General features: G+C 36.5%; 1 protein-coding gene across 2 annotated transcripts in view; it reads right to left on the reverse strand.

Annotated features, from left to right (window-relative positions):
* Window positions 1–5,241: 5,241 nt before the first annotated feature.
* The window catches only part of Mtmr9 (myotubularin related protein 9), a 43,909-nt gene continuing 30,706 nt past the window's right edge, over window positions 5,242–18,444 (reverse strand). For both annotated transcript variants that reach the window (XM_048801492.1, XM_015499416.2), the window contains 3 exons: window positions 15,975–16,195; window positions 12,520–12,671; window positions 5,242–10,012 (listed from right to left, as the gene is read on the reverse strand). In XM_048801492.1, the coding sequence (XP_048657449.1) occupies window positions 9,849–10,012; window positions 12,520–12,671; window positions 15,975–16,195 (537 nt within the window). In that variant the 3' untranslated portion in view covers window positions 5,242–9,848. The remainder of the gene's footprint in view (window positions 10,013–12,519; window positions 12,672–15,974; window positions 16,196–18,444) is intronic.

The raw sequence follows: 18,444 nt of genomic DNA on the forward strand, positions 1-18,444 counted from the left end.
CTTAGACAACTTAACAGACATTAGCAATAATTTGTGAATAAAAAATATGCTCTGATCCCTTTGGAACCAGAACCAGGCTGCCACAATGGAAACACTGGCTGGTGCTGCTGCTTCAAGACTATCACTATGTTAAAGAGGGAGTGGGAGCAAGTACAAGGAAAATGCCAAGAAGCGTTCCTCTCAAGTAGTGTTTTTGATTAAGTATTTGCTTGTTGTTATAAACTTTTGACTATTTTCCAGAGTTCTGACAAACTGGGTTCTAACCATTTCTGTTTGTTTTTGTTTTCTGTTGAGACGAGAGGTTGGATCTGCTACTCTTCCATTTTGCTGATGTCACTCACCCCTTTTTTAAATGGGTCTAACATTCTTAAAATGTTTTGCTTTTTTTTTCAGAACAGGAAAATAGATGAAAAATATTTTTAAGCTGAAAAGTAAAGTTATATTAAAATATGCAACATCTATTTTTAAATTTTAAAAATTAAAATCATGGTTAAAAAGCACAAAACATACCACCTTAACAATTTTTAAGTATACTGTTCAGTATTGTTAGTAATATTCATATTATGGTGCAAAAGATTTCTAGAATGGTTACATCTTGCAAAACTGATGCTGCACATACTGAATAAATTATTCCCCCTCCCTAAAGCCCATGGCAACCACCATTTTGTTATGTCTCTGAGTCTGACTACTTTAGATACCTCATGTAAGTGGAATGATACAGCATTTCCTTTTTGTGACTGGCCTGTTTGAGTATAATATTCTACAGCTTTATCCATGTGATAGCGCATGATAGAATTTCCTTCCTTTTAAAGACTGAGCAATATTCTGTTGTGTGTACATGCCATATTTTCTTTACCCACTGATGGCATTTGTGTTGTCTTTCATCTCTTGGCTATTATGAACAGTGCTACAATAAAAATAGTGTGCAAATATTTCCTTAAGACTCTGCTTTCAAGTTTTTCAGATATAAACCTAGAAGTGGGATTGCTGAATCCTATGCTATTTTTTAAAATTTTTTAGGAACTACCATACTATTTTCCACAGCTGTTGTACTAGTTTACATTCCTACCACAGGATATGAGATTTCCAATTTCTCTACATTTTCATCAACACTTGTTATCTTAATAGGTTTGTAGTGATATTTCATTGATTCTGACTTACATTGATTAGTGACTTACAATGATTAGTGTTGGTATATTTTCACATTTGTTGATTCATATACATCATCCCTTCTTCTCTAGAAACATGTCTTCTCAAGTCCCTTGCCCATTTTAAAATCAGGTTTTGTTGCTGTTGCTCAGTTGTAGAAGAAACATTCTTATAATCTTGATTATAACTCTTTAACAGATACAATTTGTAAACGTTTTCCTACATTTTATACATTGCCTTCTCATTGCTGTTTCTTCGGATGTGCAGGAGTTTCAAATGGTTGACATAGTCATATTTTTGATTTTGCTTCTTGTCCTTTGGTGTCACATCCAAGACACGGTCAAATCCAATTGTAATCGGGTTATGCTTAGGGTTAGGATTTAGATTTTCCCATATCCTCTTCTTAGCTTCTCATTCATTTAGATCTTTACTCCATTCTGAGTCAATTTTCCTATGTGGTATAAGGTAAGGCTCCAACTTCATTCTTTTGCATGTGGATAGCCAGTTTTCCCAACATTTGAAGAGACTATCATATTTTCCCATTGTGTGGTCTTGAAATCCTTGTCAAAGATCATCTCTGACATCTCTCAACACTCTATTCTGTTCCATTAACCCACATATCTGTTTATGAGCGTATCACAGTTTTGATTACTGTAACTGTGTTGTATATTAAACTGATTGGTACACCATCCCTTTGTTCTAAAAATCTCTGTCACTTCCTCTCTTGCATATGATACAGAATTTGGTTTGGATTGATAAGCCAACCTGATGACTTTTTCTTTTTTGCTGTACTGAGGACTAAACCTTGTATTCTGCCATTGGGCTACCTCCCCAGCCCTGACAATCTTTAAATAGATGAATCAAACCCGTTCACATTTATTGATCTGACTAATGTTCAGATTCAATTGTTTTGACTGTGTATATCATTGTATCTACTTTATGTTGTATCTTCAGAGCGGTTTTGGTTTTAATTTCCTGAATATTTTTATTTTTCCTGGAGGTGTCTTTAAATATTGTTTATAATTCCCACACTTAATCTTCTACAATTTGATTTGTTAGGCTTAAATGATACCTTGATCCCACCTGTTAAAGACAGCTATGAACTTATTCTTTTTTATTATAAAAATGGCAATATTTTTGCCTTGCCAAAATATATGATATACATGCTGCTCTTCCATCCTTTCCTTTTTATTCTTTAACTTGAATATTCTTAAGCTTACAATATTCCACAACCACTCTCATTTCTTAGTTAATGAATAACCTTCCACTGACTTCACAGAAAACAAACTTAACTACAGCATCACCTGAGTTTGCATGTTTAATGAGTGTGACTTCTAAAGTACAGATTGGCTGAATACAAAATTGTGGAGAGCGGTGACAGTAAATGGGTGAGCAGTGTCTAAAATTGGGGTCCCTGATGACTTCATGGCTATGGAATGCTTGGTGCCTGGGAAAATTTACTACAGTTGCAATGTGCGATGTTAGGAGTGCAAAGGTGCAGAATGCCTAATTGCTATGGTAATACCCTGCATGAGGAGGCTCTGTGCTAGTCTTACCAGCCTCTGCCTTGATCTCAGGCACACAGCTCCTGGGAATCAAGGAACTCCTCTGCTAGACAACCACAATGTTTCACCAGCTCTGCTGCTCCTGAATCTGCCTGCATAACAGTAACTTTAAACAATGGACTTTTTTGAGAGAGACAAAAACTCCTGACATCACCCATTGCAACTGTAGTATGTAATTGAGGAATAAACTGCATAATGTTGCTAACTCTCTAACTTTCATGAATATAAAGAATAATGCTTGCATAGTCTTTAATCTGATTAGAGAGATATATAACAAAGATTGCTGGCATAATTTAGACCTGCTTCTCCATCAGAGAGCAGCTTTCCACCCAATCCCAGCTGTTATCCTCAAAATCTGCATATGTGAGTCTTTATTTTTCTAATCTCTCATCATCTCTCACAGGAACCTGCTAATTTGGCTGCATTGGTCACAGTAGTTTCAGTAATAAAGTTTTAAAACCACAAAAACTGTGCTTTTCTAACGGTACTACCTCCTTTCTTAATTATCTATAAGGATAGACACACGATGATCCTTCTCTTTGGATCCTGTAAATGCCATGTTTTACACCCAACTCTGAATGCCCACCCCACACCTCCTTGCTTTGAAGCTTTTTCTTGGCTAACAGGGCGCATGCCTAAAAGGAGGATCTCCTCATCTGAGATAGAAATAGTTACCCTGTGGATCTGTTCAGGCCACCAACTGCAGTGAACAGCATGGCCAATCTAGCAGGTTCCAGTGAGGGAGGATGGGAGATTAGAAAAATAAAGACTCATGTACACAGATTTTTGAAGATAACGCCTGGGAGTGGGTGCAGTGTTGCTCTCTGATGAAGAAGAGGTCTAAAGAATTACTCCAGTAATCTTTATTACATATGTCTCTAATAAGGTTAAAGACTATGCAAGCATTATTGTTTGTATTCATGAAAGTTACAGAGTTAGCAATATTATGCAGTTTATTTCTCAGTTACATACTACAGTTGCAATGTGCAATGTTAGGAGTTTTGTGTAGCTCTCAAGAAAACCCACTGTTTAAAGTTACTGTTATGTGGCACCAAGCATGCCACAGCCATGAAGTCATCAGGGACCCCAATTTCAGACACTGCTCTCCTATTCACTGTCACCACTTTCCACACAAAACCTTTAGCTCATACTCTAGGGGCAGGCATTTCTCAAAAATGGTGATATCCTTATCATCTTACTTTGCATGCTACTGAGCACTCTAATGGTGATCTGATTTAAAGTCTTTCTTGGTCAAAGACCCTAAAGACGTTTTCTTCCTCATACTTAAATCTAATAGTTTTACCAGAATATGTTTTAGAATTGGCCAATGTAGATCCAATTTCACTCAAATTTTTATGTCTGGGAATTCTGTTCCATTGTTATTCTTCATTGGGCACTCCAATTCTTCCTAAGTTAGCACTACTGTTTACTTCATCTTTCACTCTCCTGGCTTTCATGCTCTTCAGTTCCATTTAATAATTTTCAGTTGAAGCTGTTCTCCACTGGGCACCTTTCAATTTCATCTTCATCTTTAAGATGACTTTGTCTTTATCCATCAACTCTTTTGTTTTCCCTCCTCCTCCTCCTCCTTGGTTTATTTCTGTTCTGAATTTTGCAATTTTCATTTGAGAATTTTTTTCTTATTTGATGGTTTTGTTTAAAGGTATTTGGAATATGAGAGTTTTCTTCTGCTTGATGTTTCACTTGTTGGGGAGATATTTATTAGTAGCTGAAATGTTTTGACTCTCATTTTGCTTTATTTTAAACGCTTTGTATGATATCAGCTGGTATGTTCAGTTTGGGCTTTGATTAGAAACAATTTCAAACTTGCAAAAAGTGTATCAGTTTTCTTCCATAAGCTTGACTTTTTTTTTCTTTTTCAAGAATGCAGACCACTCATCTTGTACTTACATTTGCCTCTCATAGGTTGTGTTTTTTTTTCCTCCAAAAATTATGCTGTGTTCTCAGTTGTTCATTAGAATTCAGATAATGTCGGTGTGTCTCACTACTGGTAATGTTAGCTTTTGCTTGGATAAGGTGCTCTCCTATTCTGTTCTCTACAAACTTGCAACTGCTAGTTTCCATTCATTGATGGTACTGCTTAAATCAATTATTACCATGATGATTTCCAAACAGTGACTTTCTAATTTCATCACTATTTCTACATTTAATAATTGGCAGTTTATGTTAAGGAAAGGTTTCCATTTCCTCTAATTAATTTATTTATATTAATACACACTAAGAGAATACTATGTATGATATATACTACTAATTCTTGGGAAATACCTGTGAAGTATTTAGAAGGGTAAATAGTAGTAATACACACACACAAAGAGTGTTGAAGAAATGTCAATATCAATCATTCAATCTAGGTGAACAGTATATGGGAGATCACTGTGTACTATTTTATAACTTTTTTGCAGATTTCAATTATTTCAAAACATGATCAAAAATAGTTATTTTAACTGAAACACTGTCAAGACCCTCACAAATATATCCAAAAATCAAAATCAGCCTACGAATTTAATTTATCAGCTTTTGAACATATACAGATTTTATTACCATTGTCTATAGAAATTTAACACCAGCATCTGCGCAACACTCCTCTCGGGCAGAGGGAGAACACCACAGACAAATATTACAGACTGAGAACAGTGCCACACTGACAAGACTGTTTCTTGATTCAGTAAACCAAGCCTGACAAACCAACCAACTCAAGGTGACTGATTCCAGTTCGAGGACATACATGAACTTATTACTTGGTGAACATGACAAATAATATCAAAGTGTTACACAGACTTACAGAAGTTCAGAATTTTCCCCTCAGACTAGATAGAGACAGGTTCACAACATGGAAACCTGTACATTACAGCACTTCGAGGTTTTAGAAAAGCAAACTTTATAAACACATTCGCCATACAGTGCAATTTTATTGTGTAAGACATGAATAATAGTGCACTTAAATCCAAGAGTCACATTCAAATATATCAAGAGTACAATCCAAATACCCGGCTATTGTTAGAAATACATTTTTTTTAAATAAACTAAGTTGTGCAAGTACAATATTTTTAGTGTAGATGGTAATAGATCTATATGGGTTCTAAACCACGGGAATCGGGGTGTATCTGTGCAGAATTTACTTCTCTAAAAAGATGTGCATTTTCAGAGTGAAGCAAATGTCTTGGCCCGACAGACACAGGCAGTGTTGCAAAACTCAATCTTATTACAAATCACAAACACATAAAATCCTTAGATTTGCAGATGGTTGAACAGAATGGCTCTAAAAGTCAGTCAGCTCTCATCAAGACAATGTAGTGTCTACAGTGAGCTATGTTCTCTTCCACTAAAGTAAGCTCAAACTACTGTTCCCAGTGTGGTTCATGAGTAAGGGCATTAGGTTTCTTAAAAGAGAATTTAGGTAAAGGTTCAGAAATTTTAAAACCTAGGGCTAGAATTTCGGAGGATCTCCTCCGGGACTATCAGTATCATGGAAGAAGATGCTGTGGAGAGTGGATTATAAAGCCTGAGCGTAGGTAGAAGTAGTCTTATTAAAAAAAAATAAAAATTATAAATCAAATATAATAAATTTAGCATTTTATATCATCTAAGAATAAATATAAATGGAGAAATCAGTCTTTCAATGTTTTTTGTTAAGATGGTGAAAAACATAAAAATACTATCTGGTAATAACTTACAATACCAGCTCTGGAGAGGCAGTTTGTCTTCTTGTTAAATAATGAGAAGTAACTGACTGACATCTTGAGGTGTGGCACAAACCTGTACCAATGTGGTAATGCCATCCTTCCCTGGTGAAGGTCAAAGTTTCCAGAACAGGAGGGCAGCTATTCTAAAAATTACCCACTCCCTATCCAGGAAATACTTTTCTAACAAAGAATGTCCACAGTATCCTTGTGTAGTTTTCATTCAGTAAATTGTAAGTGGACAAATGTTAAAACCTTTGCCTCAGATTAAGTCTGATGATAACTGAACCTGATGACCTTCTGAAGACTGACAAGTACAACAGCTATTCCTGAAGCCAGAAAACTACCAGAGTTCTGTCTTTAATCAGATCTTTCAAAGGCAGCAAAATGTTTTCACTTTAAGAAACTGTTAAATCTTTTCCATGATATTGACTTTATTTAACATAAGCCAGTTACTGACTAAATCAAAGACTAAATAAAATCCCACTAAACTTCATCTTTAAAATGAAAGGCAATGAGATCCTACCTCTAATCAGGCCTCGGAGGTCAAAGAAAAGTTTTTAAATCCTCTATAAGGGATTTTCAAAGAATCTATCATTATCTTTGCAAGTTTGCTCAAAAATCATTTAAAATTCTACTTTGACAGCCTAATTTTTCTAAGAAATAAAATATATTTATAAGTTGTTTAAAAGCTAATGGATTTTATTATTTTGCTTTTCTTTCCATTTAATGTTAAAACAAAAATTTTAATCAATCCAATTACTAAAAAGTTTCAGGTTTCTTATATAATCAAGTAAATATATTCTTCTGATTTTCAAAAAATCATTAGCTTACATCTCAGGATCCTTGGTGTTACTGAAGAAGGACTGTAGTCCTTTGTATTTCTGAAGATGATCTTTGGGGATCTACTCTATGAAACATTTCCCGCTGTCAACCAACCTCTCTATAGAAGAAGAGTGACGACTAACGTATGTGGACTGATCACCTCACACTTGATTATATCTGGCTCATACAGGGCATCTGCTTGCTTACTAATTCTGTCACCAACCTTTTCATTCAAGTTTTTAAAGCCATATTCACCAAAGGCAACTCTCCAGACCTAATGCTTAACAAGTATTTTTTCATGAGCGTATCCATTGTAATTTATTCTCCTCACCCAAGGGCAGTAACTTCATAGTATTGCTAGAAACCCCTCTTCAAATTATAGTGATGATGCACTTGTTCTTGACAGGGTTCTTGAGTCTGGGGAAACTGTAATATTTACATTATTAAGTGACCTTTTTGAAAGTGCACTTATAGCAAAATATATTTTTACAACTTGCAAACAGATCTGAGGTTTGGTTAATCCCTATTTATAAGTTAACTTTAAAATACAAACTTATCCTGTCTCAACAGGAGAAAGAAAAAAAAAAACTGAAATACTAGGCTATTACTGTCTATGGCTCTCACATCAAGTGTTCATCAGGAAGACAGGTGTAAACTGATGGCTTGTGAGTTTCCCATGACCAAGCCCAACAACAATTCCCTTCCAAGTTGCTACCCATGGAAGCCCTGCAGCTGATCAGCATAAGCAGTGGAAGTTGTTTCTAAAAAAATCACTAAGGAAATCTCCAGATGGTTCTCCTTATCAGTCCATTAGTTGAAAAGAAAAGGGCTCTTTTTTCATATGTGGCCTTCAGACAAAAATAAGAGAAGACAAAAAGATTAGCTGCACAAACAAACAAAAGGAATTTTGAGGATCCATAAAAAAGTGAGGCTGTTTCTTCTTTTTCGAAACTCAGACATTTCATAGAACATGGAGATATGGGCAGCAAGAACACCTCTAAAGCTCCTTCCCTTAGTCTTTTGTGAAGGTGTCAATGCCCCAGGAATCATGACTACAGTCAAGAAAATAGGCCAAGAATAAAACTGAGCTTAGAGAAGAAGGCAGGCAAACTTACCTAGACCATTTGACTGTTGATGGTTATCCAGCCTTTTGTACAAGTCTGAGAAAGGCGAAAAAGAGGGAGTTTGGGAATTTGAAGACAGAAAGCATCTGCCACTTTCTAAGGTTCCTGAATGTGGCCATAAATTTTGCAAGAGTATATTTTTGAAAGTTGTATTTTTACCTCAATACCTAACTCTGCAGCAGGGTCCAAAGCCATGTTACTACTGAAATCATATGCACAGATGGTGTAGAAACGGTATTACTCTCCAAATATCCTCTTAAAGGAAAACTAGAACGGACGGTATTGTTACCATGAGCAGTGCCATTAGATAGAAACACATCTGGACAGTACTGAACCACAAACATTCAGAGCTGCAGTTATAACCAAGATGCAGAGCAGGAGCACGGCCACTGCTATTCTGTAACACTGAGACACTTCAGAACTGCTTCTGAAGTTTAAACAGAGCTGCATCGTATTAAAAAAAAATCTCCTCCTTCAGTTAAATTATGTTTGCCTAACACATATTGGGCAAATTAGTGGAGTCAAGATAAACTTGCGAATGGCTCTAGCCAACAAGAAAGTTTTAACAACCATAGTCCCAGTAAATGCTTAAAATACTTAAAAATAAAATAAACGCACACATACACATATAAAACAGTGCAATTAGAACTTCTGACAAGGGCAGTGCATCTCTGGTTTAAGGAAACCATATTTGTAGCTTAATCTTAACAAATTCACCTTATTCTAAATGATGATTTAATTTTATATCCAGTATTTGATACACATTTTATATGCATGGTCAGAGACCTGAAAAACAAATCCAATAGTAACAGTTCTCTCTTAATAACAAATTCCTACTTGAATTCTATATTGCACATACTTTAGTGTCTGCTCTTCAAATAAATTTAATTCTTCTTAATGCAAAAAGCAAATGACCATACCTGTTGCCCTTACAGAAAGAAGGTACCTTGAACAAGTATTCCAACTTTCCTTTCTTAACAATCCAGAATGAGAATGAATTCAAATTTGTTAGTCTAAAATTGTAAGAGAATGGTCATTTTATGTTGCAAAGATAATGGAAATAGCATATTAAACAAAATTTTTTGTTTATTAACCACTTCAGTTTTAAAAAACATTTCTATACCAAGAGTGCTAAAAAGCTTGACTCTTTTATTAATCCACCAAATATTCCCTAAAGAGATTTCATCATACCCTCAACTGGTCTGGAGTACTGTTTGGAAACAGGACGAGGAGGAGAGTTTTGGTAAAATGATGTGTGACACAAATGCCATTAAACAGGTCACTGATCCCATGTAAAATGGGACCTCCTTCCTGTTTCCAAAGCAATGTGATCATAGTGGGTGTGGTTTCTACAGTGCTGAGAGAGCATGACATCAGAGGGATCCAAAGCCTTAAACTGAAGGCTATCAAGTACAAGTGAACTGCAGAAAGAGAGGGGAAGAGGAGGACTCGGCCCTGAAGGTCCTTAGGATGGTGGGGGTCTTTCAGGGACTCTCCCGCAGTCCATCCTCTGTTTCCAGTTCTGCCAACTGCCTCCTCAGCATGTTGACCTTTGCTTGTAATTCCCTGTTGTACTCAATGATGTTCACCATTTCCTCATATGCTTCATCCACATACTTGGAGGATCGGTTCCAACGTAGGAAAATTCCTATTGAAAATTCCACATGAGTGGAAAAACAGAAGGGAAAAAAATAATGGATCAACACCATGTTAGTGGATAATAGATAATTCCCTGTATTATACTGCACATTTTTTCTTCAACACATATTGTTTTGTTTATTTTTTAACAAGATCTAATTTGGTTTTTGTTGTTGTTGTTGTGGTGGTGGTGGTGGTAGATGAACAGAATACCTTTACTTTATATTTTATTTATTTATATGTGGTGCTGAGGATTAAATCCAGTGGCTCACATGTGCTAGGCAAGCTCTGAGCTACAACCCCAGCACATGTTTATTATATTCTAAAACATACAGGCATCTTGAAGTACTGAAAGAATCCAATTAAATACAATAGCTAATAATTCACTATTTTTATGTACATGCTAATTCTTCAGAAAAATTCCACAAAATTCTCAAAGAGAGTAAAGTAGTGTTCTGTGATATATTCAAGAAAAGAAGCTGATAACAATGCCACAAACTTCCCAGTTTCACGATGCAAATCATTTATTTTTACACTCACAGGGTTTACTCTGGCCCGATTTCCTACATGTGTGAAACCTCTTTCACTGGAAATTGACAGTGATGGCAAAAGCAGAGCCCACATGGGTTGCTGCCTCAACTTCAGCACAGTGTGTGCTCTTCTCCTCTCATTCCCCCAGTATTTGAGAGGCATAATTGCTTCCCTTGTCAAATAATAATTACCCTTTTACTACAGACTAAAAGGATTTATAGTCCTCAGTATCAGCAGGGTAACTGGTTCTAGACATCCTCTTCCCTTGGATACTAAAATCCTCGGATGCTCAAGTCCCTAATGTAAATGACATAATATGTGCACACCCTTCATATGTTTTAAATCTTCTCTAGATTACCTATAATACCTAATACAATGTGAATGCTATGTAAATAGTTGTTATAGGGAATAACAACAAGGAAAAACTTTACATGTTCAGTACAGATGCAATTTTTTTCCAACTATTTTCAACCTATGGTTGGTTACCTCTGTGCATGTGCAACCATAGATAAAGAAAGCCAACGCTTAAAGATTAACTGACCTACACTGTTTCTTCTGTCACACAATTATTCTAAACCTATCATAAGATCTAACCTAATACAGCATTTATTTCTTCCAGCCCTGAGTTGAGGAAGCACTAAACACATACTGGGACTGTTCTTAATGGAGTAGCAGGAATTCATCCATGTAACAACAAAATTTTCCTTCTACCACTAATCTCTAAATCCCAATGAGGCTTGGTTAAAACTAGTTAAATAACACTTCAGGACATCCAACTCACAAAGTTGGCTTTTCTCCCCAAAAGCTAGCTTCTTCGGTGATTAAACATGACAGTGGCTTTTAGATAAATTGTCCTAAAGTCTTTAAACAGGAACTAAAGCTGTAATCTTTCACTTAAGGGATCACTTATTCTATTCCTGTGACTGTCCACAAAAAAATAGGCAAAGAAGTTCTTTTCCTAGCAGCCAAAAGGCCTTCCCAAAATCAGTGCCTGGAATCCTAGCCTCAGAGAGCTTGGAGACTTCATGAAGCCATCTCCCCAACTCCCAACCAGGGACGCCTGGACAGGAGGGATTAGAGGCACATGCTGAGATGGCTGCCCCACAAGGAGAGGACACAGCGCTGACATTCAGAAGAGGTAGAAACTGACCAAGAAGGCAAACCATCTAAGACCTTCTGTATAAGGGCAAACAGCTCTCCACATGCAAAGTGCCCTCAAGATACAACACATTAGAATATGGTATAATCACTGACATTTATGGTAATTTAGTCTGATTCACCAAATAGCTGCTATTCTTGTATCTTAAGCTTTATCACTCTTAATATGTACACGAATAAAGATGTGCTTACTGTCTTCAAATGATTACAAAGAAATTAAATGGTATTTTACAGCCTTTGTTTGATGAACAGCTAATATATTTTAGATAGCTTTTGGTAATTTTTTCAGAATAAGCTTTGCTATTTAAGGGGATGAGCTTCAGTAGTCTGAAAAATTAGTATATGTAAATAACCTACTTTAGAATACATGTAAAAACTGAGCGTGGATTATTGTTCTATATGAACAATGAGATGTCTGCAATTCTGCACTGACGGTATTGTGTCTATTTATAGGACATTACTGGAATGAATGAAAACTTAACCATTTGATAGCATTTACACAGGAACCTACCATAATAACAGCATAAAAGGGAAAACAGCTTATAATTTATTCATATCCAACTACCTACTTAACCTCTGTTATGCAAAAGCAATGCATTTTCCTATCTGGGGAAAACAGAACAAGAAATAAATACAGCAGTGTATCATCACTCTCAATTTCTCCAATGGGGACTAGAAAAAATGTGATAAGATGACTAATCAGAGACCACTTAGTAACAGTAACAATGACAAACAGGCCTGAAGACCCCATCCAGGCACAGCAGCACAAGCTCTTGGGCAGCCGGGAGAGCATCTGGGAATGGTTAGTCAGCAAAGGGAATGGTTTACCTTCCCACAGCTGGAGACTCTGTGGAGCAACCGAAGGCCAGATGACCAGGTTGTTGGCTTCGAAGAGAGGATTGGCAAACTTACTCAGCTCACTGGGCCGATTGACCCAGGACCACAGAGACATCGTTTTCTGCTGGAGCTTCAATTTACATCTGATCAAGAAAGAAAATCACCATCAAACAATCACTATGAAATGTTCCTCTTAATAGGACAATTTGTCTGCTCTGTACAATAGAAGGCAGTATACAAGACCTTTAGTAGAGAAATAAAATACTGTAAAATAAAAATATCTGTCATAAAATTCCATCAGCATTATAACTCTCAACAAAACAAAGTCTGTTTTACATGCCTCCAAGAAACGGGCAAAAGACAAAACCAGAATCAGGTTATGTTGGGTTTGCTGATAAAGCTTAATCCAAAGTCCTTTATTATATCTGGGATTCACTGTATATATATATATATATANATATATATATATATATATATATATATATATATCTCTATGTATGTGTATGTATATATTCAGGTACTAGGATTTGAGCCCAGGAACACTTTACTACTGAGCTATACCCCCAGTCCTTTTTAATTTTTCATTTTGAGACTGAGCCTTGTTAAGTTGCTAAAGCTGGCATAAAACTTGTGATCCTTCTCCCTTAGTCTCTAGAGTCTCTGGAATTTACAAGCATGTGCCACTGTGCCTGGCTCTGGGACTATATTTAAATTTAAAATAGCTAAATATTAAAAAAAAAAACTTCCTACTTTCTTTGTTTCTGAGAAGCCTAGTATATAAAGACACAAAAATTTATACATATTAAAAAGGAGGTTGAATCAAATCTCAAAATGTAAAAATTTTTTAGAGAATTATTTAGCTTTTTGGAAAACTAACACATACATAAAACATAAATTGTCAAAGATTTAAAATGAACATGAATCTTGATGTAAAGCAGACTTAATCTACATCCATACGCAATGAACAATCTTTGTAATAATCCTCATATTAAACTCTTTGACACTATCATGGAATAAACTATTTGGAAGGAAAATGGACTGCTACATTTTAGGAAAATGTAAATTTAACAAAGATTGAAAGCCTGTGGTAAACTTGTATTAACCAAAAAGATAATACCTTCAATTTTCACAGGATTCACTACTCAAGCTGAAGTTTTATTATAAAGTCAGGTTTGTCCCTGAAACCACTTGATTGTTTACAAAGCTGCATACAAGTTAATTATGTGTGTTTTTTGTATGCAATACATGTTTTCCACCTAATCACAAAATCTGTATGGCACTGGACTTTAACTGTTAGTACAGTGTGTCCCACACTATGTTCCCAGGAACCAGGGATGGCAAGGACAGGACATCACTGCACCCAGGGGCCACAGCCCCATGCTTCCTGCCCATGGCTAGCCAATCCCTGAACTTTATCCAGCAGAGCCCAACAGAGCTTCAGAATCCTCCTCACTCAGCACTACCAGAACTCTACAACTGGGGAGCAGAACATGAATCTACCTGTGATTCCTTTGTCAGAGGTTAGTTCTGAGGGATATTAGGTGTAACACCAAACAGAAATTCGTGGTCACCAAACATATTTCCTTAAATGCTGAACTAGTCATATATGTCACTTTGCTGAAGGGTGTTTTAAAGCCTTTAATGATTGTTTATGACTCTGTAAGAAGTCATATGGCTAGAAAGATGCACAATGGAGATTTGAATATAAATCTTCTAATTTCAAATCTTGAACTTTTTCAATTAAAGGATACTGGAAAGTATGTAAAGGAGGCGTAGACACTGCAGCACAAAGGTACCCAATGTACTCCAAAGCAAAATTTAGAAGTATGCACAATTCTAAAGGCATGGGGCTTCTGAATCTCTTTCTTTCTTTTTTTTTTTTTGGCAGTCCTGGGGATCAAACCCAGAGCCTTGTGCATGCTAGGCAAGTACTCTACCAATGAACTGCATCCTCAACCCTGGTACCCTACTCTTTGAGAAACTCCAAATCTGCTTCTCCTCCCTCTGGTGGCTGTAATGCTCCTGGTTTTCAGTGATACTGCAAATTTGAGCAAAGGAGTTGGTGCTAGGCAAAGTTCAAGTGCCCAAACCCTGCTGTTCTTATCAAGGGTTAGCAGTTTTTCTTGAATGAATGCTTTTCAGATTTTTGCAAGCCTTTATTTAATTTCCAGAAATCTAAATAGTTGATTTTTAAATATTTTTGCAAGTATTTTCATTGTTATTTGGAGGAGTCAATATTCAGAGGCCTTTCTTTTACTCTGTCATTCCAAAAGCCCTGTGCCTTGCCTAAGTGCACAATTCTAAATTTTGCTTTAAAGTACATTAGTACATTCATGCTATAGTGTCTTTGCCTCCTTTCCATACTTTCCAGTATCCTTTAATTGAAAAAGTTAAGATGAGAAAACCATGATGACAGAGAACTTTCTACAGCACTCATATAGTCCTCATTTTTATTTCTTCTGAAGTCAAAAATCTATAAGAAACTCAAATGTTGAAACATTTGCCAATTCAGCTCTAAATAAAACATGCATTGCTTTGTTCTCAGACTTTTATTTTGCTTTGGTACCCAGGGGTACTTAACCACTGAGCCACATCCCAAGCCCCTTTTTATTTTTATTTTGAGACAAGGCCTCACCAAGTTGCTGAGGCTGGCCTTGAACTTGTGATTTTCCTGTTTCAACCTCCCAAGTCACTAGGATTTCAGGCATGTGCCATCATACCTGGCTCTCTGTGACACTTAAATTAGGAAAGATAGAACAATTCCACTCATTTGTTTACATTTACTATTCAACTACATAGTGTTGGCATCCAGCAACAAGGCAAATCCTGCCCCTAGCCAGAGGAAGCCTGGTGATTGTAACCAAAGGAAAGATTACCAGCTATGCACCTCTAAGAACATTTTGATACAAATCTTCTAATAAACCGGTAAACCTGAAGTGCCTAGACTGTGAAGTGAGACTCAGTTGGGACTTGAGGCCAATTTCTAGGTATAACAGCTGGCCAGCTCTGTCAGCAGGAGCAGGAAGACCTATTTCTAGGCCAGACTTTTGGTGACTAGCCAGCTATGTGTCCCTAGACAAGTCACTTAACCTCTCTGAATCTTCTCTTAATCTATAAAGAAAGCCAAGAGACAGAGTAGGATCATATATTAAGGCTTCTTCCAAATGTAAGATATCATAATCCTATATAAAGAAATTAACATTTAAAATGGTTGCCCAAAATGGCTCAAAGTTTTTACTTAATGTATGAACTTACTTTAACCTAACAGAACAAAGTCTAGGATATCCTCTCCTCCAGCACGTGATTAGCTCTTAGACTACACTTCACGTAACTTAACTGTAGTCTCTACCCTTTTCTGTATAACATTAACAGACCCCCAAACCTTGTCTCTTTTGGGAAGTGACCAAGCAACTAAAAATGAAATGTCCCTTGTGCACTGTACCCACCTTTCACTTTCATTGTTGCCCAGAAATGTTCCAAACTGTGAGGCATATGCATGCTCAAAGAGCATGATGAGGAAATGCTCATTAAACTCAAAAGAGCAAGGGAACTGACGGAGTATCTGCCAAACACAGTCCAAGAAGAGAAGAAATACAGGTGCCTCCCACTTCTGCTTGCTATTGCAATAAGCTGACTGTGCACAGCGCTGTTGGAACGGGTGACCAGCCTATGGGAAAAGGTGGAAATTTAACTGTCACACCTGATGAGATCACATTACAATACATTCTATCAACATTACTGCACATAATTCCAATGAATTTTATATTAATTAAAACATCATAAACCTAGGGTAGCTCCTGCTAGATAATGATTTCTTGGTTCAAAATGAATAATTTTAGCAACTAAAGAAAGGTAGAATTCTAAATCCTTAACAAGGCTGTGTAATCAAGACATGACCTCAGCAATTGCTACTGTCCTTGGAATATCAAATGAAAAAATAATGAATTTAAGTAACGAAAAATTTACAAAATAAACCTAAGTCTATAAAATGTGGAGCAAAGTCAAAGAACCTAAGTTCTCAGGTACAAAGCAAGGACAACAATCGCCCTCTATCTGAAAACACTGTATGTTGTGCTGCAAACTACAGAAGCCTCACCACTAAATGGAGACAAACACCAGGACTCTGACAAACCATGTAAGTCTGTATCGACTCTGATAGTAAGTCTTCAGTTACATGTGGGCAAAGATAATGTCTTGAAGAAATCTTAATGAATACTGTACATTGATATTAGAGACAAAGCTGTCCTTAATAACCCTCTTCTCCTCCAAACACTCCAAGATCCTGCCCAAAGTACCCTGAAGAATAATCGGCCCTCCTGCCCAGAATACAAGCATTGATTTCATTACAAATCACTCTACTAGATATTTCAGAGTCCTGCTTTGTCTTTGGATCTGTGTACTACTGTATCTGACAGAGAGAATACCATGGAAACTTCCCATGGTTAACCCATCTGGGTACCCATCAAAATGAAAGCATGTGAATTAACCAAGCACATTTATTGGTTTGTCTACTATGCAGCATGAGGGAGGTGGCTGAACTGATTTCACCAACCAGGGAAGGCAAATACAATACAGGGAAGGTCTGACTTAAAACAGAGAACAGGGCATACATCACAAGAGTAACACACAGTACATTTGCAGGCTGGGCATGTAGCTTAGTGGTAGAGCACTTGTCTAAGCAGGCTTAATGCCCTGGGTTCCATGCTCAAAACTGCAAAGAAATATACACATATACATGTAATGCATCTGCATTGTAACTGGAAGAGCCAAAAATTCTTTGCATCTAAGATATGTCCTCTTTCAACATATATCTGAGCAATTATTTTCAATCACAATTATTTATCAAATTACAAAGTTAAAATAGATTCATAAATTAATCTCTGACTTGGAGGATTTCAGCTGATGCCATGAGAACTTTATTTTAATAGTCACTCGACATTATATGACAGCAGTGTACTATGTCCTAGGGATAAACAGATAAATAGGTCATGGTTTCCTGACCTCAAAGAAGTCACTTTAGGGGGATAGTTCAGAAAACAGGACATGAAGGGAAAGAACCAAATTTATCTGTAAATAAAGAGATAGGTCTCAAAGACTTCATGAAAGCAGTGACATTCAAAAGATGGATCTCAAAAGATGAAAAGGATTTCACCTGGTTAGGGAAGAGGGTACGAAGCCACAAGGCAAAGGCAGGAAGTGCTACAATAATGCCTTCCCTGTTTATCACTATCAATACTCAGCTTCTAGGAGACTAGGCTGTTTTACATTCTTTGTAATTCCCCCATATGTAACCAAGTACGGGCTGAGTATTCCTTATTAAAATGTGTGGGATTTCAAATTTTTTCATGTTTTGGAAAATGTGCATATATATAAGGAGATATCTTGGGATAGAACCCAAGCCTAAATACAAAATTCATTTATGTCTCATGTACACCTTTTACCTATGACCTGAAGGTAATTTAGTATCCATTTTTTTAATTATTGTTTTACATGACAGTAGAGTATGTTTTGAAATATTATACATACATGTGATTGTACATGATGTGGAATTACATTGGTCATGTATTTATATGAGGATAGAAAGGTATGTCCAATTCATTCCACTGTCTTTCCTATAACTACCCCTCCTCCTTTCCCTTCATTCCCCTCGTCTTGTCCAATGAACTTCTAATCTTTTCCTCTCTTGTTGTGGGTTAGCATCCACATATTAGAAAGAACATTCTGCCTTTGGTTTTTTGAGTACCCCTATGTTTTGACATAAGTCAAGTGTTAGCACTCAAAAGTTTCAGATTCTGGATTAGTGATGCTCAACCAGCACAGCTAACAAGTCTTTTAAGTGGATGAAGTAATAAGTGAGCAATATAGTCAAAGAGACATCTAGAAATTGAGAGGGGTAAAGATCATAAACATTTACTA

This window comes from Marmota marmota, unplaced genomic scaffold, assembly GCF_001458135.2.
Source record: "Marmota marmota marmota unplaced genomic scaffold, marMar, whole genome shotgun sequence".
NCBI lineage: Eukaryota > Metazoa > Chordata > Mammalia > Rodentia > Sciuridae > Marmota > Marmota marmota.